General features: G+C 42.0%; 1 protein-coding gene across 7 annotated transcripts; it reads right to left on the bottom strand.

Moving 5' to 3' along the window:
* Positions 1–30: 30 nt before the first annotated feature.
* On the bottom strand, positions 31–15,902 carry LOC114789793 (uncharacterized). Of its 7 annotated transcripts, none has more exons than XR_003749724.1 (8): positions 15,661–15,902; positions 13,052–13,336; positions 11,680–11,925; positions 9,071–9,355; positions 7,803–8,222; positions 7,291–7,663; positions 5,344–6,106; positions 31–3,025 (listed from the first exon to the last, which is right to left on the bottom strand). XR_003749724.1 is itself a non-coding variant. In XM_028979183.1 (5 exons), exons 1-4 carry the CDS (start codon positions 15,806–15,808, stop codon positions 7,569–7,571), a joined length of 774 nt encoding a protein of 257 aa, XP_028835016.1. In that variant the 5' UTR covers positions 15,809–15,902; the 3' UTR covers positions 5,344–6,106; positions 7,551–7,568. The 7 variants fall into 7 exon arrangements, 1 of the variants encoding a protein (XP_028835016.1); XR_003749725.1 differs by having other exon boundaries at positions 31–2,987; XR_003749726.1 differs by lacking the exon at positions 31–3,025 and having other exon boundaries at positions 7,551–7,663.
* Between the last annotated feature and the right edge of the window lie 12,025 nt (positions 15,903–27,927).

The following is a 27,927-nucleotide window of genomic DNA, read 5'->3' as shown; positions in this document are numbered from 1 at the left end:
GCTAAAAATGAAGTGTTAAAAAGTGACCAGTGATATATACATGTTTACCGACTGTGCAAATAAATAACAGTAATAATAGTACAGTTTGTAAATCTCGACATTTTTCTTATTCTTGGTTTCAGTGCAACATGAAGAGGTTGTCCGTATATCAGTTATGTGCATAACTGCAGCAATGAGGTGTAAAGTGCAGAGGTGCAACAGAGTTAGTCCACAGTGCGAGTGTGTGTGGGGGGAAGTATGAGCGCAGGTAGTGTGTTCAAGAGCCTGATGGCATGTGGGAAGAAGCTATCACGCATCCTGGAGGATCGAGACCTGATGCTGCGGTAGCAGCTTCCGGATGGGAGGAGTGTAAAAAGTCCATGTGATGGATATGAGGGGTCAAGCACGATGCAGGAGGCTCTTCTGAGGTTCACCTAAAGGGGAACCTTAAAGATCCTCTATTATTAAAATGTATAGTTTTTGCTTTTATATTGGTCTTAGTCTACCCTAATAGTGGATCTGAAGTCACTTTCTGAAATTCAGCCTTGGTGCGGAAATACAGCCACATTTAGCCAGTCCGACAATGAGATGTCCAGTTTCGGTGTCTGTAGCTTTAAATGCAAACGAGGAGGAGAGAGCTGGGATGTAAATGTAATATAAATGGGACGAGGTGTATTTAAAAAATAAATTAAAATAAAATTGGGTTTTTCTGGTTCTTCAGAGTGTTGCGTGATGGAACTAAAAAACACATTTGTGCTCATTTTCACATCCAATCATGCTTCGCTCGTTTTCAATCCATGATGGTTGGTGAAGTTTTAGGGGAGGTGTGGCAAGTTCTCTGAGCGGACAAAGAATTAGAAACAGGAGGTAACCTTTCTCATGAAGCAACTTATGGTTAAGTGTCTTTCTCAGGGACACAATGACAGTAAGTGGGATTTGAGCCTGGGTCATCTGGTTCACAGGCGAGTGTGTTTAAAGTGAGATACAGTTGTTTTCTGGCTGTTCCATGACCAAAGGTGAAACACGTGGAGTGTCTGGGCCTATGGATTATTTCTTCTACATTCCCCCCTTTTGATCATTTTAATGATCACCACTATAGGCACAAAAATTTATATGACATTAACATAATTTGAGGAGTACATAATTACATAATACAAAAATCTAAGAATAATAATGATAATAATAAAAAATTATTATAAGGCAAGCAGGAATGCACAATACTGAAAATAATTAAAAACAAAGCAATCAAGAAATAGAATTATATGTATGCATCATTCTCATCCGAGGAGAATAATGCATACATATTATATATCAGTATTATTGATCCAATAATCCTGACTAACAATGCTCTAAAACAGGGGATGCAACAGAATCCACAGAGGATTAAAACAAAGGGGAATACAGCAAGGGCCATGCAAATGGAGACGGCTAGATTTTTATATTTCCCAAACATATTCTAGTGTTCTTTCAAATTAGGTCATCTATCACACAAGTCAGTTTTCCCAGGGGAGCCGTGATGTTGGGGATAAAGGAGCAGCATCGGTCATCAAACATTATCAAATTCCACTTTACTCTGGTAATAACCTCAACAGCGATGCGGTTCTCGAAGGCCATAAGTGAGGTGGCTTCAAGTTGTTCATGTACAGCTTCAAATCCGTCTCTTATAAAGTTTGATAAGCACTGCATATTGTAATTGATTGTAGTTAGGTTATCAAAAACAAATTATTCAAAGCCTGCACCTACTAGATTATATAGTTTGTATCCATCAGGTACGCCTCTGGGAATACTTATGGCATCTATGTAAGTTGGATCAGGGGAATCAAACAAAACAAAAAACAAAATCTTTCAACTAAGTGAGAGTAAACATAGGAGAAAGAGAGATAAAAACTAGATAAAGGCGGATTATGAATGGATGCACAATACACAGTGCATAATACCAACATGGAACAAAACATGTAAAATTGTTATGAGCTACTTTTGGCATCAGAAACAGGTTTAGGTCCTACAGGAAAAAGGGAGATACCAAGAAGAGCAAATAAAATCAAGGTTATCTTAAGTCATAAGACAGGTCAAATTCAGTTCAGGTGGAGTGGGAACAACCATCAACAATGGGAGAGGTTCCAAACATACAATGCTATCAGATTTGACAGTGTCACCAGTAGCTTCTGCAAGTAATAACCAGTTATTAGTGTTGCCAGATATTCTTGTGATCAAATCAAAATAGTCGTCAGTGGTTAAGTTAGAGACAACACTAACACCAATGGAGACAGATGTGGGGCTCCGAGTGGGCTTGCTAGCGACATTCACAGGTTCTTGGCATAAAATAATAGAAAACAGGTCATTAGTCGTGTACCAAGGGTAGCCTGCATAGTCAATTGCTCTATGTCCCTTGGAGGACAAGCCAGTTAGTGGAACTGAAATGGTGGCAGAAGAGTTAATGGGAAAACACACTTGGATGAGAGACCTGTAAGCCTGGTTAATATGGCATCGGGAAGCACTAGTTGGCACATTGGCAGGTCTCTTCCTTCATGACAGAGGGTAAATATAAGAGGTCGTTGAGCTCGAGGAGAGGGTAGAGTTGGTGGGGACAGAGGTGGGGGTGGAGGTTGGGCTGGGTGTCGGCTGGCTGAAGTATTCATGCCACAGAAGGATGGGGGGTGTAGTGATGATGCTGATGAGGAGAAAGCACATGGTTCCTCTCAGGGACCAGCAATATATACGAAAAGAGTGCCAGGGGCGAGTTTCATCCATGATGAGCTGGGTTGGTAGCTTGGCACGCTACGTGTTGCAGTAAGGACACAGGTTTCCTTTACTGATCTTGCTCGGGTTTGCTGTCTGCTTGGGTTGGAGGTACTGGTACCCTCTTAGTGTGGGATGCGTGGATCCACGTGGCTCTGTCTGCGATCTTGACTGCTGTGTGAGCTGTCAGCAGGATCTGGAAGGGTCCCATTCAGCATTGATGGTTGGGGCAAAGTCTCCTGGCTGGAAGTAATTGAGTTGGATCTCGGCTAGTTGTGGAAGGGCAGCAACAACTGGGAATGAATATCTGACAGACGTTTGGTGAGACACACAATAGGTTAACATGTAATTTTCACACAGGGCAGTGTTCAATGGTGAAGTCCTTCTTGAGGGGGCCTGTGTTAGGTGGCATTACAAAAAAGATTCAACATGGACTCAAGCCAATTCTGCTGCTTTTTCTCATTCTTGTGTACATCATGAAGTCTTTTTGTGAACCAATGAGCTGCAATAGCTCACATCATCCCTCCTTTTGATCCAATCCATGGGTCAATTTAACACAAATTGGCAATTTAGGCTACTGAAGTGAGTTGAGTGGAAGAAGCAGATCTGGCCTGAATCAGAGTTAGAAGTGGTGAACATGCTGCAGTCTTCACAGCTGCATTTGCTTGTGCATTTCCTGCAGAGATGGGATCAGAGCTGTTAGTAAGAGTTGTACATTTACACACAGAAATCTGGCTTGGAAGCTAAATCAGATTTAAGAGACCATCCGTGTTTCCACAGGGTACCATAAAAAAAGTGTAAAGTGTAGTGATTGTCACATGTGATACACTGCAGCACAGCACACGGTGCACACAGTGAAATTTGTCCTCTGAATTTAACCATCACCCTGAGTGAACAGTGGGCAGCCATGACAGGCGCCCGGGGAGCAGTGTGTGGGGACGGTGCTTTGCTCAGTGGCACCTCAGTGGCACCTGGGGCAGATCAGGATTTGAACCGGCAACCTTCTGATTACGGGGGCGCTTCCTTAACCGCTAGGCCACCACTGCCCCATAGTCATAAAAAAACACCAAAAGCATAACGTGAATCAGTGTAGATGGTAGCAGTTTGTTTGCAGCTAAGGTGCATGCATGCGTAATGAGCTGAGTGGCAGGAAGGCAAAATAAAAAAAACAGATTTCAAGGTGGAGTGGGCATCACTGAATGCATACCCAATGCAAGAAGAACCATCAGGTAGGCGGAAAGCTGATCCATCCACAAAGAGAACAAAAATCAGGATAATCAAGACTGTCCAAGAAATCAGGTGAAGGAGAGCATGAAAAAAGAAAGATACACGATTCCCCTTAGTGTTCTGTGGTTCTTGTCGTGTTCTGTTTTACTTGTTTTTTTTTTGTTAAAAAAAAAACTGTGGATAATAAAAAAAGTGAAATTAACAGTTGCCGATTAAGTAACATCCAAATTGCATCAAAAACCCGTGTAGCATCTTTACTGAAAAAAAAAAAAAAAAAAAACAGTTGCCCCTCCCCAAAATAACTACATAAACAACTAAATAATTAAAAGAATGCATGAAAAACAAGTTACGGGACGCAGCGAATCACCATGTGGTTGAGAACAGAGGTCATACAGCCATATTTTTGGAGGGCTCGGTCAAGCCTAATGTGGGTGGGGATTACAAGGCCTGTTTAAAGCTAAGAGGGCCTTCTCTGCATCAGGGTTCCACAGTACCTGATAAGACGTTGATTTAGAATGAGTGAGGGCAGTTAAAGGCATGCTGAACTTTGAAACAAACAATCTACAGTAGGAACAAAAGCCAATAAATGACAACAACTGTTTTACAGTAATGGATGTGAGTGTTTGTCTTTTTCCACTAATAATGTGACAAGAAAATGTAACAGATTTGGAGGCAAAAATGCAACTGAAATGCAATCCTAAACTGAGACAATAATTCTTTCTTCTTTCTTTTTTTCTTTCTTCAAACACTACATGGGCGGTGGTGGGCCAATTCAGGGGGGACAGATGGAGAGAGAGCTGTAAATAAACAGAACTTAGACATAAAACAAAACAAAAAAAAACGAAAAAGATCCGTCCAGTCAAAGTCCAGACAGTTGTGTCACAACATAATTTTTACCAGTGAAACTTGTCAGATATTATTATTATTTTTTATTTATTTTTAGTTATTTATTTATTTTTTAAAAAGGTGGGGTCTGGGTTCAAGGAAACAAAAAGGGCACAGCATGCCCTTATAACCAGAACTATGTAGTCATCTCAATGGTCAATCATTTAAATCATGAAAAAAAAAAATAATACAGCGTCATATTGGTCATCAAAATGCTTGTCAGAGGGATGCGTGTATCAGTGTGTGTTTGGGGAGTGTGGGGGGTGTGGAATGGGTGTATGTACATTTACAGCATTTATCAGACGCCCTTATCCAGAGCGACTAACAATCAGTAGTTACAGGGACAGTCTCCCTGGAGCAATTTAGGGTTAAGCGTCTTGCTCAGGGACACAATGGTAGTAAGTGGGATTCGAACCCGGGTCTTCTGGTTCATACGCGAGTGTGTTACCCACTAGGCTACTACCACCCTATGTGTTTGTATTCAGCGTGAGTGTCAGTGTAGGTGTGACTGACCTTATTTGAAACTTCCTCCAGGACTTCGTCTGGAGCTCCACCCGCTTCACCTTTTCAGTCCAATTGGGGATGTCCGTGGTGGATGTGTCCTCCTCTGTGTCCACATCTCTCGCCACTGTAAACGCCAAATCCTCTTCTTCTGTGTTTGTCGGTGCATTCTGTTGCCCAATGTCTGCTTTGGCACAGCTGAAGCACACATCACACTGTTTCTTGCTCTGTTGGCGGGCCTTGCCATGATATGGAGTGGGGGTTGCAGCAGCATGAGTGAGTTGTCTTCCTTGACCCTTGCTTCAACCTGTCTGGCCTTGGCGTGGCGCAGAACGTCAGCGAGATGCACTGAAGCATCTGCCCAGCGTCTGTAGCAGGACTCGAGCCATTTTGGTGGATGTCGGTGTGAATTCTCTGATGAAATCATTCATGGCTCTGGACAGGGCTGCACCCCCTCGATCTGCATTTGGGAGGTGCTTAGAAGAGTTCAGAAGATCTTCAGTCGTCCATTCGGAGGGTTGTAGTTGAGGGTCCTGATTGTCCAGATGATGGTGTGGCATCCAACTCATAAGTGGCGCCTGAACGAGTCTTGGGAGGAGAGAATGGGTCAGCTGCTCTGATGGTGGATTTCTCCTGTGGAGTCGAAGCAGTGACGTCATCGTGCTGTGGTGGTTTCTGTTGTTCCTGTAGCGGTTGCTCCAGCAGGGGTCATGATGATTTTTAGGGTGGGAAGGGTGGAGCTTCAGATTCCGGTCGGCCTGCAGGCCCAAGAGTTCTGCAAAATGCCCAGACGGTAAAATCTATTGCTAAGAGTCTCAAAACAAAACGAGAGAGAGAGTGGCGCCCCACACACACACACCAGAGAGAGAGGGAAAGATAAGGTCTGCCAATGCGTGCAGATGCTCTCACACACACACACACACACACACACACACACAGAGGCTGGAGTGTCAGCAGGCGACACTCAGCTTCAGCTTTTTTAGCTGAGTTTGACTAAGAGACTCGCAGGAAAACCGTAATTTTCATGCCAGTCCACAAGATAATTACATCTTTACCATATTTTTGTTTCATTTGTATCATTAACTTAAGTTTCTTAGATGTCTGCGCATGCTAATTCTGTGCTCTTACATGCACATATCTGCGCTAACACGCTCAGACACCAGAGAAAGAGAAGGAGATCTGCCCTCTCATACACATAAACTACCATTTATTCACAACTAGTAGGAGTGTCACTTTTCCCATTTTTATTTTCCATATTTTACTGGTCTCATTCCCACAAGCTCACAAGGGGGAATTCACAGTTTTTGGTCTTGCCTAGTCAACTCAAGACAACTGATTTTTTTCTTTAACGATTCACAGATACCGTTCTCATCCTAAACGACTCACGATTTGCTTTTACGTCTGATCTTGTTGTAAGAGGCTCACAATTAACCGTGATCTCACTCACAGGACTTTAACCTGTTCTTGTTCACACGGCGAGTACTCGTTCAATCAACACAATTAGGAAAATGACACCCATTTACTTGGATCAATTCAGTTGACTACAGAATAAAGCAAATATGCAATTTTCCTTATCATTTTTGTTTTGGATTTATTAATCTTCTAGGCTCTACTGTTTTAATTAAATGTTTTGAGGTGGAGTATTTTTAACTCAGCAAGCAAGCGTCCCCAAACGACAAAAAAAGGAAACTCCCGGCGGAATCAGCCAAGGACACTGACTGTAGCACCAGTTTTGGAGATGGATCTTGGTGTAAAAAAAGGAGTGGGGAGAGAACAGAGTGTAAAAAAACTCTCTCTCTACACACACAAAAACACAGTATTAAAACCACTCCCACTTGATGTTACCTGGCAGAAAGAGGCGTGGCACAATAGAGGTTAAAAGGATGAACAGTTTCTAATTTATTAACACCGGTAAATTATTATTAGAGTTACATGTGAATATTGTATGTAAAAAGGTACCAATGGAAAGTCTGCTGGTCCCTTCCACACATGTGAACAGATCTTTATAGCACTGGCCTAAAGGAAGTTGTCACAGACCAATCAGAACCTGTTGTTTCCCGTCTGGGGAAGACAAAGAGGGTAGGCGGTCCAGACGGCCGGCACATGGCTCGGGGGATGTTGCGATGCAGTTTGACAAAGGGATGCAAAAACAGAGGAGTTGAATCTCTATGCACAACAAAGGCACAGGAGTGTCATGTCTCCAAGACGTCCCATCTTACATTGGTGACCCAGGGTGATCAGCCCCTGCGGTCAGGTCCTGGCAGATTCACGCAGATCCTGTTCGATGACTGGTCGTCATCATCAAAAGTCAGTTCAGGTTCATAAATCGTGACTGAAGGAAATAAAGAAAAAGGCGATACAGTCGGTAAATGAAACGAGGCTGACGGTGACAGAAAAAACCCAAGATTTAACCACATTACTTTCTGTAAAAAAAAAAAAAAAAAAAAAAAACATGACAAAGAGACAATAACCTGAAAACATCAAGTGAGGTGGTTGACTTATTATGAATATGGTGGCATCTCTCCATTCAAAATGTCATTTAAAAAATCGTTCAGTATTTAGTTCGCTGTTCAGTTCTTTTTCAGCACTTGACTTCTAGCACTGGTCTCATTTTTCTGAGAGCTAGAAAGCTTTCTCCACTTCATGTTGAAATATTTCCTGCAGAGTCATGATTTCGCTGGTCTTGTAGCTCAATGGCTTTGACAGCTTGCACTGGAACTTGGTGAATTCACCATTTTCAACAACCTTTAACGTAGGAACAGCTTCTTCCTCTGGATTGTTTCCATTTTTCATTTTGAGCCATGAAACGTTTTCATCAGCTGATCCACTACATTTCAGTGTACACTCAGTCGCCGAACAGTCGTTGCTTATTTCAGGAATAGTGGCATCGTCTGAAAACATAAATGACAAAAAAACAAACAAACAAACAAATGAAACAAACAAATTCCTCAAAGCATTCTTTTTTCAGTGTGGCAACATTTTTTTTCATTGTGGCAAGGCGCATTATTCTGCTGCAATCAGGGAATCCCGTTTCCATGAAGTGGTGAATGTCATGTTCAGCAGCAGCAATGTTTAGGTAGGTGGTACGTCTCAAAGTAACAAACACACAAACGGGGGACCCAAGGATTCCCAGGATCACACTGCCTGCACTGGCTTATCTTGGAGTCTGCACTGCATCCTGGAGCCACTTTTCCCCAAGAAAAGTAAAGGATATGCATCCAATCATATAAATCATGTAAAAATGTGAATAATCAGGCCAGGACAGGTTCTTCCATGGCACCATGCTCTGGTTCTGATGGTCGATTGCATATTGAAGAAGCTATTATGGTGAACATGGGCCTGCATGGGTTCAGATTTCTTTTTTTTATTTTGTCAGCTTCAAGGAACATCAAATTCATGGACAAAATGTTCACTTTCTGCCTAATGCATTCCACCCAATGCAGACGCAACTAAAACAAGATGTTCTCATCATTATGGCTGATCAGTGTATACATTCCATGGGAAAACATGAACATACAGAAAAAAGGTTTTGTAAATGTGCTGCATTTATCACACCAGTGAATCCAAAATTTCTAATCATTTACGATCAGAATTTGAATTTACTTGGTCAAGTCTTGGTTTGGGCAATAACAATTTTTTTTAACTTTTTTTTTCAACTTTGGAACAGTTCATCAGAACTTTTAATTCAAATGTCTTCTAATGCATCTGGCAACCACATACAATAACCAGGCAGACTCACCTTTAACAATCAGATGGTATTTGTCCACTTTCAGTTGGCCATTTATTTCAACAGAATAATCCCCATCATCACCAGAACTTAATCTGTAGATTGTCAGACTGCCAGTATTGTCATCCAACGTTGTGCGGCCTTGAAACCACCCGTAATAATCTGTCGGTAAGTCGGGACTATCTTTCTCAGCCACCTTTTTGGTACCCCATTTCCATAAAATGGTATTCGGTGGCGTTGAGAGTTTTATCCGTGGAGTCAACGTGATACTTCCTCCAGTCTTCCCATATTCTTGAGCTGTGTGTTATGAAGAGAGACAGGAAATGTGAGCAGATGAAAATAAAAAGTAAATCATTTTAAAAACACATATCTAGACACACACAAATGCACCTACTCCTAGATCACCCATGTGAAAAAATATCACTATATCAATCAATTTATCTAATCCAGTTAGAGACCAATTCCTGCCTCTCTTTGTAAATGTCCCAGTTGTCGGACTAATAAAGAATCATCTTCTCAATGTAAAGGTCCCTGAACAATTCTCAACAAACAATGCAGTACACTGCGCTAAAACAAGGTCTGAAAATCTCAGAACTTTTTGAGTCTACGTCCTGTCGAAGTCCACAGGTCCTGCCACTGCAATGTTCAAAGACATTCAAACACTCTCCAATCTGACAAAAAAAAAAACTATTTTGTTCGCCTTGAACTGGACATTGTGGTAAATCTGAACACACATTAGGTGTAAGATACCTTAAGAAATAACATTCATATTAATTTTCACAGAATCTTACATTTACGGCCTTTTCCAGAGCTTACAATCAGTAGGTACAGGGACAGTCCCCCCTGAAGCAACTTATGGTTAAATGTCTTTCTCAGGGACACAATGACAGTAAGTGGGATTTGAGCCTGGGTCTTCTAGTTCATTTACATTTACATTTACGTCATTTATCAGACGCCCATATCCAGAGCGACTTACAATCAGTAGTTACAGGGACAGTCCCCCTGGAGCCACTTTAGGGTTAAGTGTCTTGCTCAGGGACACAATGGTAGTAAGTGGGATTTGAACCTGGGTCTTCTGGTTCACAGGCAAGTGTGTTACCCACTAGGCTACTACCACCCACATCTTGAATAGTAGATTCAATAAAGTATAGAATTTAAACAAGAAAAAATAATTACACATCAATACAAAAACAATCACCCTCACACTGCCTTGACCATTTAAACCCATGTCCAGAGACTCACTGTCCCCTTCGTGTCTCTGTCAGCCTTCTTGCAGAGGCTGAGAAAAGCCCATCTCGCACCACCTTCTATAGAAGGACCATTGAGAGCATTCTAACAAGCTGCATTACTGTCTGGTTTGGGAACTGCACCGCATTGGACCGCGAGACCCTTCAGCGGACAGTGAGCAAGGCTGAGAAGATCATTGGAGCCTCTCTTCCCTCCGTAACAGACATTTACCACACACGGCGCATCCGGAAAGCCACCAGCATTGTGAACGACTCTACACACCCCTCACATGCACTCTTCGCCCTCCTAACATCCGGAAAAAGGTACGAAGCATTCGGGCCCTCACTGCCAGGCTGGGCAACAGCTTCATCCCACAGGCCATCAGACACCTGGACACTCAGGAACTCTCCACTCCGGGCTGACACACAATCTACCTCAGTTATATTGAGTAATATGGTGGTGGTAGTAGTAATATAGGGTGGTAGTAGCCTAGTGGTTAACACACTCACATATGAACCAGAATACCCAGGTTCAAATCCCACTTACTACCATTGTGTCTCTGAGCAAGACACTTAACCCTGAGTTGCTCCAGGGGGGGACTGTCCCGGTGACTACTGATTGTAAGTCGCTCTGGGTACGGGCGCCTGATAAATGCTGTAAATGTAATATCTATTAATGCACTGGTCCTTTTTTCACAGTAGTATTATTTACATCCGTACATGTATTATTCATTTCACTATTATTCATTTTTGTTAAATGTTACCCTTTACTCCTTGTGTCCCCTGTTTCCACCTTATGTAGTCCAGTTTGCCCGTGACATAAGGTCACTTTATGGCAGTACGTAACTTTGTTTAAATGTCACATGTAGAATGTTTCGTTCTGTATAACACGTATGTATCCGAAATGACAGTAAAGCTCGACTTCAACGTTGAATTAGCTTAATGCAACGAATCTAAGGACATTATAAAGTGATCCTCAGAGGTGGACGTTTACGAATTATCCAGCTAACTATAATAGCTTCTATGCTAGCGGTGCATAGGGACTAACTGGTCGTCATCATCAAAAGTCGGTTCATGTTCATATATCGTGACTGAAGGAAATAAAGAAAAGGGCGATACAGCCGGTAAATGAAACGGGGCTGACGGCGACAGCAATAACCCAAGATTTATCCACGTTACTTTCTGTAAAAAAAAAATTAATCTTGCCAAAGAGACAATAACCTGAAAACATCACGTGAGGTGGTTGACTTATTATGAATATGGTGGCATCTCTCCATTCAAAATGTCATTTAAAAAATCGTTCAGTATTTAGTTCGCTGTTCAGTTCTTTTTCAGCACTTGACTTCTAGCACTGGTCTCATTTTTCTGAGAGCTAGAAAGCTTTCTCCACCTCACCTTGAAATATTTCCTGCAGAGTCATGATTTTACTGGTCTTGTAGCTCAATGGCTTTGACAGCTTGCACTGGAACTTGGTGAATTCACCATTTTCAACAACCTTTAACGTAGGAACAGCTTCTTCCTCTGGATTGTTTCCATTTTTCATTTTGAGCCATGAAACATTTTCATCAGCTGATCCACTACATTTCAGTGTACACTCAGTCGCCGAATAGTCTTTGCTTATTTCAGGAATAGTGGCATCGTCTGAAAACATAAATGACAAAAAAAAAACCATGTTCAGATAACAATGAAACAATAAACAAATGTAAACTTGCAAATGTTGCCTAGATTTTGTCAGTTTAGTCAGTTAAAAATAATTACAACTAAAATGAACAGAAATGGTCCAGTTCACTCATGAAAGGCCTATCGAAATGTCTGACTTTCAGAGAACAGTACACCTCGATCAGTCATAACATTATGACCATTATGTCCTGACCAGTTGAGGCATGGACACCAGACCTAGTATGCAAGTTCTGAGCTGGCGTCTCCATGGATCACACTTGTTTTTTCAGCACATCCCGCAGATGTTCTGTTGGACTGACATCTGATGTGTTTTCTGTTCCTCAAAGCATTCTTGAAACATTTTTTTCCATTGTGGCAAGGCGCATTATTCTGCTGCAATCAGTGAATCCCGTTTCCATGAAGTGGTGAATGTCATGTTCAGCAGCAGCAATGTTTAGGTAGGTGGTACGTCTCAAAGTAACAAACACACAAACGGGGGACCCAAGGATTCCCAGGATCACACTGCCTGCACTGGCTTATCTTGGAGTCTGCACTGCATCCTGGAGCCATGAGCCACTTTTCCCCAAGAAAAGTAAAGGATCATGTAAAAATGTGAATAATCAGGCCAGGACAGGTTCTTCCATGGCACCATGCTCTGGTTCTGATGGTCGATTGCATATTGAAGAAGCTATTATGGTGAACATGGGCCTGCATGGGTTCAGATTTCTTTTTTTTATTTTGTCAGCTTCAAGGAACATCAAATTCATGGACAAAATGTTCACTTTCTGCCTAATGCATTCCACCCAATGCAGACGCAACTAAAACAAGATGTTCTCATCATTATGGCTGATCAGTGTATACATTCCATGGGAAAACATGAACATACAGAAAAAAGGTTTTGTAAATGTGCTGCATTTATCACACCAGTGAATCCAAAATTTCTAATCATTTACGATCAGAATTTGAATTTACTTGGTCAAGTCTTGGTTTGGGCAATAACAATTTTTTTTTACTTTTTTTTTCAACTTTGGAACAGTTCATCAGAACTTTTAATTCAAATGTCTTCTAATGCATCTGGCAACCACATACAATAACCAGGCAGACTCACCTTTAACAATCAGCTGGTATTTGTCCACTTTCAGTTGGCCATTTATTTCAACAGAATAATCCCCATCGTCACCAGAACTTAATCTGTAGATTGTCAGACTGCCAGTATTGTCATCCAACGTTGTGCGGCCTTGAAACCACCCGTAATAATCTGTCGGTAAGTCGGGTCTATCTTTCTCAGCCACCTTTTTGGTACCCCATTTCCATAAAATGGTATTCGGTGGCGTTGAGAGTTTTATCCGTGGAGTCAACGTGATACTTCCTCCAGTCTTCCCATATTCTTGAGCTGTGTGTTATGAAGAGAGACAGGAAATGTGAGCAGATGAAAATAAAAAGGAAATCATTTTAAAAACACATATCTAGACACACACAAATGCACCAACTCCTAGGTCACCCATGTGAAAAAATATCAGTCCACCAATCAATTAATCTAATCCAGTTAGAGACCAATTCCTGCCTCTCTTTGTAAATGTCCCAGTTGTCGGACTAATAAAGAATCATCTTCTCAATGTAAAGGTCCCTGAACAATTCTCAACAAACAATGCAGTACACTATGCTCAAACAAGGTCTGAAAATCTCAGAACTTTTTGAGTCTACGTCCTGTCGAAGTCCACAGGTCCTGCCACTGCAATGTTCAAAGACATTCAAACACTCTCCAATCTGACAAAAAAAAAAACTATTTTGTTCGCCTTGAACTGGACATTGTGGTAAATCTGAACACACATTAGGTGTAAGATACCTTAAGAAATAACATTCATATTAATTTTCACAGAATCTTACATTTACGGCCTTTTCCAGAGCTTACAATCAGTAGGTACAGGGACAGTCCCCCCTGAAGCAACTTATGGTTAAATGTCTTTCTCAGGGACACAATGACAGTAAGTGGGATTTGAGCCTGGGTCTTCTAGTTCATTTACATTTACATTTACGTCATTTATCAGACGCCCATATCCAGAGCGACTTACAATCAGTAGTTACAGGGACAGTCCCCCTGGAGCCACTTTAGGGTTAAGTGTCTTGCTCAGGGACACAATGGTAGTAAGTGGGATTTGAACCTGGGTCTTCTGGTTCACAGGCAAGTGTGTTACCCACTAGGCTACTACCACCCACATCTTGAATAGTAGATTCAATAAAGTATAGAATTTAAACAAGAAAAAATAATTACACATCAATACAAAAACAATCACCCTCACACTGCCTTGACCATTTAAACCCATGTCCAGAGACTCACTGTCCCCTTCGTGTCTCTGTCAGCCTTCTTGCAGAGGCTGAGAAAAGCCCATCTCGCACCACCTTCTATAGAAGGACCATTGAGAGCATTCTAACAAGCTGCATTACTGTCTGGTTTGGGAACTGCACCGCATTGGACCGCGAGACCCTTCAGCGGACAGTGAGCAAGGCTGAGAAGATCATTGGAGCCTCTCTTCCCTCCGTAACAGACATTTACCACACACGGCGCATCCGGAAAGCCACCAGCATTGTGAACGACTCTACACACCCCTCACATGCACTCTTCGCCCTCCTAACATCCGGAAAAAGGTACGAAGCATTCGGGCCCTCACTGCCAGGCTGGGCAACAGCTTCATCCCACAGGCCATCAGACACCTGGACACTCAGGAACTCTCCACTCCGGGCTGACACACAATCTACCTCAGTTATATTGAGTAATATGGTGGTGGTAGTAGTAATATAGGGTGGTAGTAGCCTAGTGGTTAACACACTCACATATGAACCAGAATACCCAGGTTCAAATCCCACTTACTACCATTGTGTCTCTGAGCAAGACACTTAACCCTGAGTTGCTCCAGGGGGGGACTGTCCCGGTGACTACTGATTGTAAGTCGCTCTGGGTACGGGCGCCTGATAAATGCTGTAAATGTAATATCTATTAATGCACTGGTCCTTTTTTCACAGTAGTATTATTTACTTCCGTACATGTATTATTCATTTCACTATTATTCATTTTTGTTAAATGTTACCCTTTACTCCTTGTGTCCCCTGTTTCCACCTTATGTAGTCCAGTTTGCCCGTGACATAAGGTCACTTTATGGCAGTACGTAACTTTGTTTAAATGTCACATGTAGAATGTTTCGTTCTGTATAACACGTATGTATCCGAAATGACAGTAAAGCTCGACTTCAACGTTGAATTAGCTTAATGCAACGAATCTAAGGACATTATAAAGTGATCCTCAGAGGTGGACGTTTACGAATTATCCAGCTAACTATAATAGCGTCTATGCTAGCGGTGCATAGGGACTAACTGGTCGTCATCATCAAAAGTCGGTTCATGTTCATATATCGTGACTGAAGGAAATAAAGAAAAGGGCGATACAGCCGGTAAATGAAACGGGGCTGACGGCGACAGCAATAACCCAAGATTTATCCACGTTACTTTCTGTAAAAAAAAAATTAATCTTGACAAAGAGACAATAACCTGAAAACATCACGTGAGGTGGTTGACTTATTATGAATATGGTGGCATCTCTCCATTCAAAATGTCATTTAAAAAATCGTTCAGTATTTAGTTCGCTGTTCAGTTCTTTTTCAGCACTTGACTTCTAGCACTGGTCTCATTTTTCTGAGAGCTAGAAAGCTTTCTCCACCTCACCTTGAAATATTTCCTGCAGAGTCATGATTTTACTGGTCTTGTAGCTCAATGGCTTTGACAGCTTGCACTGGAACTTGGTGAATTCACCATTTTCAACTACCTTTAACGTAGGAACAGCTTCTTCCTCTGGATTGTTTCCATTTTTCATTTTGAGCCATGAAACATTTTCATCAGCTGATCCACTACATTTCAGTGTACACTCAGTCGCCGAACAGTCTTTGCTTATTTCAGGAATAGTGGCATCGTCTGAAAACATAAATTACAAAAAAAAAAAACCATGTTCAGATAACAATGAAACAATAAACAAATGTAAACTTGCAAATGTTGCCTAGATTTTGTCAGTTTAGTCAGTTAAAAATAACTACAACTAAAATGAACAGAAATGGTCCAGTTCACTCATGAAAGGCCTATCGAAATGTCTGACTTTCAGAGAACAGTACACCTCGATCAGTCATAACATTATGACCATTATGTCCTGACCAGTTGAGGCATGGACACCAGACCTAGTATGCAAGTTCTGAGCTGGCGTCTCCATGGATCACACTTGTTTTTTCAGCACATCCCGCAGATGTTCTGTTGGACTGACATCTGATGTGTTTTCTGTTCCTCAAAGCATTCTTGAAACATTTTTTTCCATTGTGGCAAGGCGCATTATTCTGCTGCAATCAGTGAATCCCGTTTCCATGAAGTGGTGAATGTCATGTTCAGCAGCAGCAATGTTTAGGTAGGTGGTACGTCTCAAAGTAACAAACACACAAACGGGGGACCCAAGGATTCCCAGGATAACACTGCCTGCACTGGCTTATCTTGGAGTCTGCACTGCATCCTGGAGCCATGAGCCACTTTTCCCCAAGAAAAGTAAAGGATCATGTAAAAATGTGAATAATCAGGCCAGGACAGGTTCTTCCATGGCACCATGCTCTGGTTCTGATGGTCGATTGCATATTGAAGAAGCTATTATGGTGAACATGGGCCTGCATGGGTTCAGATTTCTTTTTTTCATTTTGTCAGCTTCAAGGAACATCAAATTCATGGACAAAATGTTCACTTTCTGCCTAATGCATTCCACCCAATGCAGACGCAACTAAAACAAGATGTTCTCATCATTATGGCTGATCAGTGTATACATTCCATGGGAAAACATGAACATACAGAAAAAAGGTTTTGTAAATGTGCTGCATTTATCACACCAGTGAATCCAAAATTTCTAATCATTTACGATCAGAATTTGAATTTACTTGGTCAAGTCTTGGTTTGGGCAATAACAATTTTTTTTTACTTTTTTTTTCAACTTTGGAACAGTTCATCAGAACTTTTAATTCAAATGTCTTCTAATGCATCTGGCAACCACATACAATAACCAGGCAGACTCACCTTTAACAATCAGCTGGTATTTGTCCACTTTCAGTTGGCCATTTATTTCAACAGAATAATCCCCATCATCACCAGAACTTAATCTGTAGATTGTCAGACTGCCAGTATTGTCATCCAACGTTGTGCGGCCTTGAAACCACCCGTAATAATCTGTCGGTAAGTCGGGTCTATCTTTCTCAGCCACCTTTTGGTACCCCATTTCCATAAAATGGTATTCGGTGGCGTTGAGAGTTTTATCCGTGGAGTCAACGTGATACTTCCTCCAGTCTTCCCATATTCTTGAGCTGTGTGTTATGAAGAGAGACAGGAAATGTGAGCAGATGAAAATAAAAAGTAAATCATTTTAAAAACACATATCTAGACACACACAAATGCACCAACTCCTAGGTCACCCATGTGAAAAAATATCAGTCCACCAATCAATTAATCTAATCCAGTTAGAGACCAATTCCTGCCTCTCTTTGTAAATGTCCCAGTTGTCGGACTAATAAAGAATCATCTTCTCAATGTAAAGGTCCCTGAACAATTCTCAACAAACAATGCAGTACACTATGCTCAAACAAGGTCTGAAAATCTCAGAACTTTTTGAGTCTACGTCCTGTCGAAGTCCACAGGTCCTGCCACTGCAATGTTCAAAGACATTCAAACACTCTCCAATCTGACAAAAAAAAAAAACTATTTTGTTCGCCTTGAACTGGACATTGTGGTAAATCTGAACACACATTAGGTGTAAGATACCTTAAGAAATAACATTCATATTAATTTTCACAGAATCTTACATTTACGGCCTTTTCCAGAGCTTACAATCAGTAGGTACAGGGACAGTCCCCCCTGAAGCAACTTATGGTTAAATGTCTTTCTCAGGGACACAATGACAGTAAGTGGGATTTGAGCCTGGGTCTTCTAGTTCATTTACATTTACATTTACGTCATTTATCAGACGCCCATATCCAGAGCAACTTACAATCAGTAGTTACAGGGACAGTCCCCCTGGAGCCACTTTAGGGTTAAGTGTCTTGCTCAGGGACACAATGGTAGTAAGTGGGATTTGAACCTGGGTCTTCTGGTTCACAGGCAAGTGTGTTACCCACTAGGCTACTACCACCCACATCTTGAATAGTAGATTCAATAAAGTATAGAATTTAAACAAGAAAAAATAATTACACATCAATACAAAAACAATCACCCTCACACTGCCTTGACCATTTAAACCCATGTCCAGAGACTCACTGTCCCCTTCGTGTCTCTGTCAGCCTTCTTGCAGAGGCTGAGAAAAGCCCATCTCGCACCACATTCTATAGAAGGACCATTGAGAGCATTCTAACAAGCTGCATTACTGTCTGGTTTGGGAACTGCACCGCATTGGACCGCGAGACCCTTCAGCGGACAGTGAGCAAGGCTGAGAAGATCATTGGAGCCTCTCTTCCCTCCGTAACAGACATTTACCACACACAGCGCATCCGGAAAGCCACCAGCATTGTGAACGACTCTACACACCCCTCACATGCACTCTTCGCCCTCCTAACATCCGGAAAAAGGTACGAAGCATTCGGGCCCTCACTGCCAGGCTGGGCAACAGCTTCATCCCACAGGCCATCAGACACCTGGACACTCAGGAACTCTCCACTCCGGGCTGACACACAATCTACCTCAGTTATATTGAGTAATATGGTGGTGGTAGTAGTAATATAGGGTGGTAGTAGCCTAGTGGTTAACACACTCACATATGAACCAGAATACCCAGGTTCAAATCCCACTTACTACCATTGTGTCTCTGAGCAAGACACTTAACCCTGAGTTGCTCCAGGGGGGGACTGTCCCGGTGACTACTGATTGTAAGTCGCTCTGGGTACGGGCGCCTGATAAATGCTGTAAATGTAATATCTATTAATGCACTGGTCCTTTTTTCACAGTAGTATTATTTACTTCCGTACATGTATTATTCATTTCACTATTATTCATTTTTGTTAAATGTTACCCTTTACTCCTTGTGTCCCCTGTTTATGTAGTCCAGTTTGCCCGTGACATAAGGTCACTTTATGGCAGTACGTAACTTTGTTTAAATGTCACATGTAGAACGTTTCGTTCTGTATAACACGTATGTATCCGAAATGACAGTAAAGCTCGACTTCAACGTTGAATTAGCTTAATGCAACGAATCTAAGGACATTATAAAGTGATCCTCAGAGGTGGACGTTTACGAATTATCCAGCTAACTATAATAGCTTCTATGCTAGCGGTGCATAGGGACTAACTGGTCGTCATCATCAAAAGTCGGTTCATGTTCATATATCGTGACTGAAGGAAATAAAGAAAAGGGCGATACAGCCGGTAAATGAAACGGGGCTGACGGCGACAGCAATAACCCAAGATTTATCCACGTTACTTTCTGTAAAAAAAAAATTAATCTTGACAAAGAGACAATAACCTGAAAACATCACGTGAGGTGGTTGACTTATTATGAATATGGTGGCATCTCTCCATTCAAAATGTCATTTAAAAAATCGTTCAGTATTTAGTTCGCTGTTCAGTTCTTTTTCAGCACTTGACTTCTAGCACTGGTCTCATTTTTCTGAGGGCTAGAAAGCTTTCTCCACCTCACCTTGAAATATTTCCTGCAGAGTCATGATTTTACTGGTCTTGTAGCTCAATGGCTTTGACAGCTTGCACTGGAACTTGGTGAATTCACCATTTTCAACAACCTTTAACGTAGGAACAGCTTCTTCCTCTGGATTGTTTCCATTTTTCATTTTGAGCCATGAAACATTTTCATCAGCTGATCCACTACATTTCAGTGTACACTCAGTCGCCGAACAGTCTTTGCTTATTTCAGGAATAGTGGCATCGTCTGAAAACATAAATTACAAAAAAACAAACATGTTCAGATAACAATGAAACAATAAACAAATGTAAACTTGCAAATGTTGCCTAGATTTTGTCAGTTTAGTCAGTTAAAAATAACTACAAATAAAATGAACAGAAATGGTCCAGTTCACTCGTGAAAGGCCTATCGAAATGTCTGACTTTCAGAGAACAGTACACCTCGATCAGTCATAACATTATGACCATTATGTCCTGACCAGTTGAGGCATGGACACCAGACCTAGTATGCAAGTTCTGAGCTGGCGTCTCCATGGATCACACTTGTTTTTTCAGCACATCCCGCAGATGTTCTGTTGGACTGACATCTGATGTGTTTTCTGTTCCTCAAAGCATTCTTGAAACATTTTTTTCCATTGTGGCAAGGCGCATTATTCTGCTGCAATCAGTGAATCCCGTTTCCATGAAGTGGTGAATGTCATGTTCAGCAGCAGCAATGTTTAGGTAGGTGGTACGTCTCAAAGTAACAAACACACAAACGGGGGACCCAAGGATTCCCAGGATCACACTGCCTGCACTGGCTTATCTTGGAGTCTGCACTGCATCCTGGAGCCATGAGCCACTTTTCCCCAAGAAAAGTAAAGGATCATGTAAAAATGTGAATAATCAGGCCAGGACAGGTTCTTCCATGGCACCATGCTCTGGTTCTGATGGTCGATTGCATATTGAAGAAGCTATTATGGTGAACATGGGCCTGCATGGGTTCAGATTTCTTTTTTTAATTTTGTCAGCTTCAAGGAACATCAAATTCATGGACAAAATGTTCACTTTCTGCCTAATGCATTCCACCCAATGCAGACGCAACTAAAACAAGATGTTCTCATCATTATGGCTGATCAGTGTATACATTCCATGGGAAAACATGAACATACAGAAAAAAGGTTTTGTAAATGTGCTGCATTTATCACACCAGTGAATCCAAAATTTCTAATCATTTACGATCAGAATTTGAATTTACTTGGTCAAGTCTTGGTTTGGGCAATAACAATTTTTTTTTACTTTTTTTTTCAACTTTGGAACAGTTCATCAGAACTTTTAATTCAAATGTCTTCTAATGCATCTGGCAACCACATACAATAACCAGGCAGACTCACCTTTAACAATCAGATGGTATTTGTCCACTTTCAGTTGGCCATTTATTTCAACAGAATAATCCCCATCGTCACCAGAACTTAATCTGTAGATTGTCAGACTGCCAGTATTGTCATCCAACGTTGTGCGGCCTTGAAACCACCCGTAATAATCTGTCGGTAAGTCGGGACTATCTTTCTCAGCCACCTTTTTGGTACCCCATTTCCATAAAATGGTATTCGGTGGCGTTGAGAGTTTTATCCGTGGAGTCAACGTGATACTTCCTCCAGTCTTCCCATATTCTTGAGCTGTGTGTTATGAAGAGAGACAGGAAATGTGAGCAGATGAAAATAAAAAGTAAATCATTTTAAAAACACATATCTAGACACACACAAAAGCACCAACTCCTAGGTCACCCATGTGAAAAAATATCACTATATCAATCAATTAATCTAATCCAGTTAAAGACCAATTCCTGCCTCTCTTTGTAAATGTCCCAGTTGTCGGACTAATAAAGAATCATCTTCTCAATGTAAAGGTCCCTGAACAATTCTCAACAAACAATGCAGTACACTATGCTCAAACAAGGTCTGAAAATCTCAGAACTTTTTGAGTCTACGTCCTGTCGAAGTCCACAGGTCCTGCCTCTGAAATGTTCAAAGACATTCAAACACCCTCCAATCTGACTAAAATAAAACTATTTTGTTCGCCTTGAACTGGACATTGTGGTAAATCTGAACACACATTAGGTGTAAGATACCTTAAGAAATAACATTCATATTAATTTTCACAGAATCTTACATTTACGGCCTTTTCCAGAGCTTACAATCAGGTACAGGGACAGTCCCCGCTGAAGCAACTTATGGTTAAGTGTCTTTCTCAGGGACACAATGACAGTAAGTGGGATTTGAGCTTGGTTCTTTTGGTTCATTTACATTTACATTTACGGCATTTATCAGACGCCCTTATCTAGAGCGACTTACAATCAGTAGGTACAGGGACAGTCCCCCTGGAGCCACTTTAGGGTTAAGTGTCTTGCTCAGGGACACAAAGGTAGTAAGTGGGATTTGAACCTGGGTCTTCTGGTTCACAGGCGAGTGTGTTACCCACTAGGCTACTACCACCCACATCTTGAATAGTAGATTCAATAGAGTATAGAATTTAAACAAGAAAAAATAATTACAGATCAATACAAAAAACAATCACCCTCACACTGCCTTGACCATTTAAACCCATGTCCAGAGACTCACTGTCCCCTTCGTGTCTCTGTCAGCCTCCGGAAAGCCACTAGCATTGTGAACGACTCTACACACCCCTCACATGCACACTTCGCCCTCCTACCATCCAGAAAAAGGTACGACGCATTCGGACCCTCACTGCCAGGCTGGGCAACAGCTTCATCCCACAGGCCATCAGACACCTGGACACTCAGGAACTCTCCACTCCGGGCTGACACACACTCTACCTCGGTTATATTGAGTAATATGGTGGTGGTAGTAGTAATATAGGGTGGTAGTAGCCTAGTGGTTAACACACTCACATATGAACCAGAAGACCCAGGTTCAAATCCCACTTACTACCATTGTGTCTCTGAGCAAGACACTTAACCCACTTAAGTGTCTCCAGGGGGGGACTGTCCCGGTAACTACTGATTGTAAGTCGCTCTGGGTACGGGCGTCTGATAAATGCTGTAAATGTAATATCTATTAATGCACTGGTCCATATTTCACAGCAGTATTATTTACTTACATACATGTATTATTCCACCTTATGTAGTCCAGTTTGCCTATGACATAAGGTCACTTTATGGCAGTACGTAACTTTGTTTAAATGTCACATGTAGAACGTTTCATTCTGTATAACACGTATGTATCCAAAATGACAGTAAAGCTCGACTTCAACGTTGAATTAGCTTAATGAAAAGAATCTAAGGAGCTTGTAAAGTGATCCTCAGAGGTGGACGTTTACTAATTATCCAGCTAACTACATTAGCTTCTATGCTAGCGGTGCATAGGGACCAGTGGTGGAATGTAACGAAGTATTTGTACTTCGTTACTGTACTTAAGTACATTTTTACGTATCTGTACTTTACTTGAGTATAAATAATTATGCATACTTTTTATTTTACTCCATTACATTTTGCGGCAATTATCTGTACTTTCTACAATTTATGCCGTTACTCATTACATTTTTCAAAAACAATTTCCTCAACATATTGCATGAAAAAATAGTTGCCTATCGCGTTCTGGCGTTGTTTGCCTTTTCCTACCAGTCAGGCTTTATTAGCTCCAATGATGGCAGAGTGCGCGTCAGTTTGCAGCACGAGCTGCTAGAGCGGATTGATTTCAAGAAGACGAGACACTCAACATGGACCCAGAGCCTGCATCAACTGATCGTGAACACAAGCCCTGCAGCTCCGAATCACAAAGAAATCCTTGGCCGTATTTAAGAAATGTATTTGAGTACAAAGGAGCAAATTTCTTGCGATTTCTTTGCGTCCCATGCCTGCCTCAACATAAAGAATTGTTGGTATTTAAAAACTCCCCTTTGAAAAAACATATAGAGGTAAGCTATGCTATGGTATGCTATACTTTTGGGTATGTTATGACATGTTACGATACTATTATCTAGTGAAATGTATGTTGACATACAGAAATAGTATAAATAGTAATCACACCAGTGTAGCTTCATTATTTTATTAACACGGTGGTAGGATAAAACTGGTTTATTATCTCAGAGAATATAGCTTAATGTCTTTGCTAGTATAATGTCCAGCTCAGTGTTGTGCCAGTTCACACTGAACTAGTTCACATTCATTTTGAACCAAGTTCACAGCTCAAAAAATGAACTAGTTCACGTTCGTTCTTTAGTTTTTTTTTTCTTTTTTAACATTTTCAATACAATGTATCTTAATGGTATATTAGTGGGTAATACCTAGTAAATAACTTATCATCCACATAATTCTAAGGTACACACAGTATTGCAGAGTGCACGCACAATAAGCACACCAAACTTTCCAATACAAAAATACTGTATAATTGCTTGTAATTATTACGAGCAATGACATCAGTACAGGCATAAGTCAGTATATACAAAGCTTCTACAAAATGGCACACCCCAGATGTTGAGACAAACCATTGTGTGAATACTTTTACTTAAAAAATACTTGATGTAGCACTTCTATTTTTACTTGAGTACATATTTAGCAGGTTACTTGTACTTTTACTTAAGTACTAAGCTTCAGTACTTCCTCCACCACTGATAGGGACTAACTGGTTGTCATCATCAAAAAAACGGTTCATGTTCGTATATCGTGACTGAAGGAAATAAACAAAAAGGGCGAAACAGCCGGTAAATGAGACGGGGCTGTGGCTGCGACGCCAAATGGAAGAAATATGCGCCGCGAGCAACAGGGCGGTGGTAACCCCACTTACTACCGTCGTGTCCCGGAGCCAGACACTTAACCCTGAGTGTCTGCAGGGGGGACTGTCCCTGTAACTAATGACTGTCCTTCGCTCTGGATAAGGGCGTCTGATGAACGCTGTAAATGTAAATTCACCGCCGGTCGTTCGTGGATTCCTCGGTCGGACCGACTTCCAGTTACAAGTTTAACACATCGCGACGTGCGTAATTAAATGTAATATCGAACAAAGGCAAAAAGGCCGCGAACTATTTTCCTCACCTGAGCAGTGATGGACGAGCAAAACCGTCAACAGCACGACGACGCCGCCGCCTGTCATTTTTATTCACACGTTTGCCCTTGTGTGCGTTATAAAGCCCGTGTTGGTTCCCCCCTGCTTTCGCCGCTTGGTGAAAGTGAAAGCGAAACTTATATGAAGTGTTCCATATTTTTAGGGGCAGTGGTGGCCTAAGGAAGCGGCCCCGTGAGGTTGCCAGTTCGAATCCCGATCCGCCAAGGTGCCACTGAGGTGCCACTGAGCAAAGCACCGTCGCCACACACTGCTCCCCGGGCGCCTGTCATGGCTGCCCACTACTCACTCAGGGTGATGGGTTAAATGCAGAGGACAAATTTCACTGTGTGCACTGTGTGCTGTGCTGCTGTGTATCACATGTGACAATCACTTCACTTTTATTTTATATGGCTTGCACAGGGACGGTCTCTGCTGATCTGAGATCAGTGTATGAGCGTCGGCAGCAGTAGCCCCATGTCGGTCCTCACTTATCTGGGATCAGTATTGATGGGCGGTGCGTCACAAAAAAAATAGCAATGCAATACTGACATCTACTGGTCAGGATTTGCACCAACAGTGGGGGAGTACGCCCTCATTTATGGACATTCCTTTTTCATGAAAGGTCCACACATCCGATATAAAAATGACAAAACCACCTAAAGTGGAACCTTAAAGGTCCTCTATTATTAAAATGTATACTTTTTGCTTTTATATTGGTCTTAGTGAAAGACCAATACAACATTCCTGGTCGTGTACTGAAGGACTTTGCAGTGGAACTCACTGATGTCTTCACAGACATCTTTAACATCTCACTCTCCCAGGCTGTCGTCCCCACCTGCTACAAAGACACCACAATCATTCCGGTGCCAGAAAAGTCATCTCCTTCCTGCTTTAATGAGTGCTTTGAATGGCTAGTCATGAAGCACATTAAGTCTGTCCTTCCCCCCTCACTGGACCCCTTCCAGTTTGCATATCGACCCAACCGCTCAACCGATGATGCCATCTCCACTGCACTCCACTCAGCACTCACACATCTGGACAAAAAAGACTCATATGTCCGAATGCTGTTCATAGACTTCAGTTCAGCATTTAACACTATAATCCCACAACAGCTCACACAAAAACTGATCCAGCTGGGGCTCAACACCTCACTGTGTAACTGGCTGTTGGACTTCCTCACAGGAAGACCACAAGCGGTACGGGTTGGCAGTAGCACATCCAGCACCATCGTCCTTAACACGGGGGCTCCTCAGGGATGTGTGCTGAGCCCCCTTCTCTTCACTCTGCTGACCCATGACTGCACTCCGTCACGCTGCTCCAACCTCTTCATCAAGTTTGCGGATGCCACGACTGTGGTGGGACTCATTAATAACAGGGATGAGTCCAACTACAGAAGCGAGGTGAGCTGCCTGGCCACGTGGTGCGGAGACAACAGTCTCTCTCTGAATGTGGAGAAGACGAAAGAGATTGTTGTTGACTTCAGGAGAGGAAACACTCAGCATGCTCCTCTGACCATCAACGGTGCATCCGTGGAGAGAGTGAGCAGCACCAAGTTCCTGGGTGTGCACATTACTGAGGATCTCTCCTGGACAAATAACACCACTGCATTGGCCAAGAAAGCACAGCAGCGTCTCTACTTCCTCCGCAAACTTAGAAGAGCAAGAGCACCAGCCCCCATCATGTACACATTCTACCTGGGAACCATCGAGAGCATCCTGTCTAGCTGCATCACTGTGTGGTTTGGAGCCTGCAATGCGTCCTGCCAAAAAACTCTCCAACACATAGTCAGAGCAGCTGAGAGAATCATCGGTGTCCCTCTCCCCTCCCTCCAAGACATCTACAGCACACGCCTCACCAAGAAAGCCCTCGGCATAGCAGCTGATCCCACCCACCCAATGCAAACCTTCTTCAGCCTGCTGCCATCAGGGAGGAGACTGCGGAGTCTCCAGGCCAGGACCAGCAGACTGAAGGACAGCTTCACCCATCAGGCTGTCAGGAAACTCAACCCCCTCCCGGCTCTGCCCCCACTCCCCTCTTCTGCTCCACAAACTTTCTGAACCCTAACACACACAAACTGACCATGCACCAGTCACTCTGTGCAGCTTTGGTCTGCCAACTACCTCACTTGTCACTTTGTCACTTTAAACTTACCTCTGTTGCACTACATGGTTTTGCACTCTCCACCATGTGCCCTTATTTGTATATGGTGTTTTTAAAATTGTATATTGTGTTTTTTTAATTGTATTTATACCTTTGTATTCAATGTTACTGTTTTGTGTTTAATGTTACTTGTATGGGTCTGAGAGTAACGTAATTTCAATTCTCTGCATGTCCTGTACATGTGGCAGAATTGACAATAAAGCTGACTTTGACTTTGACTAGTGTACCCTAATAGTGCATCTGAAGTCTCTTTCTGAAATTCAGCCTTGGTGCAGAAATACAGCCACATTTAGCCAGTCCGACAATGAGATGTCCAGTTTCGGTGTCTGTAGCTTTAAATGCAAACGAGGAGGAGAGAGCTGGGATGTAAATGTAATATAAATGGGACGAGGTGTATTTCAAACATAAAAAAAAAAAAATAAAATTGGGTTTTTCTGGTTCTTCAGAGTGTTGCGTGATGGAACTAAAAAACACATTTGTGCTCATTTTCACATCCAATCATGTTTCGCACGTTTTCAATCCATGACGGTAGTTGAAGTTTTAGGGGAGGTGTGGCAAGTTCTCTGAGCGGACAAAGCATTAGAAACGGGGGTAACCTTTCGCATTATGACGTCATAATGGGACCGTCTGAGATGCAGCTCTTTGAACGGTGAAGCAGAATGACCAAAGCACTCTTAACATCTGTCACCATTTCTAGCCACTGCAGGAACATAGAGAGTTTAGGGGAACTCGTATTAATGTTAAATAATCCCACAAAGTGAAAAATTCATTATAAGGGACCTTTAATTGACATGACAACATTTGCGCAAATTTGTCTATTCAATGTCTGCAGCACATACCATTAAAAACCGGTGCTTAGACAAAAACTACAATTCCCAGCATCCCACAGCGCGACACAGGGACTACATACAAGAAATTACATTCGACACAGATCGAAAAAAACAGTTTAAAATAATATTACTGATCAGGCCTGTTGTAATTTGTAATGAGTGTGCTTCCATGTCCTGTTGGGTTATTAATTTTATTTTTTTGTTACAGATTTACTCGCATGGTTGGTAGTGCGCGCGCCGCTGATTCGCCCCACGTGGTC

Source organism: Denticeps clupeoides, chromosome 5 (assembly GCF_900700375.1).
Source record: "Denticeps clupeoides chromosome 5, fDenClu1.1, whole genome shotgun sequence".
Taxonomy (NCBI): Eukaryota; Metazoa; Chordata; class Actinopteri; order Clupeiformes; family Denticipitidae; genus Denticeps; species Denticeps clupeoides.
The sequence above is the reverse complement of the archived record's forward strand: the minus strand, read 5'-3'. Positions and strand labels throughout refer to the sequence as shown.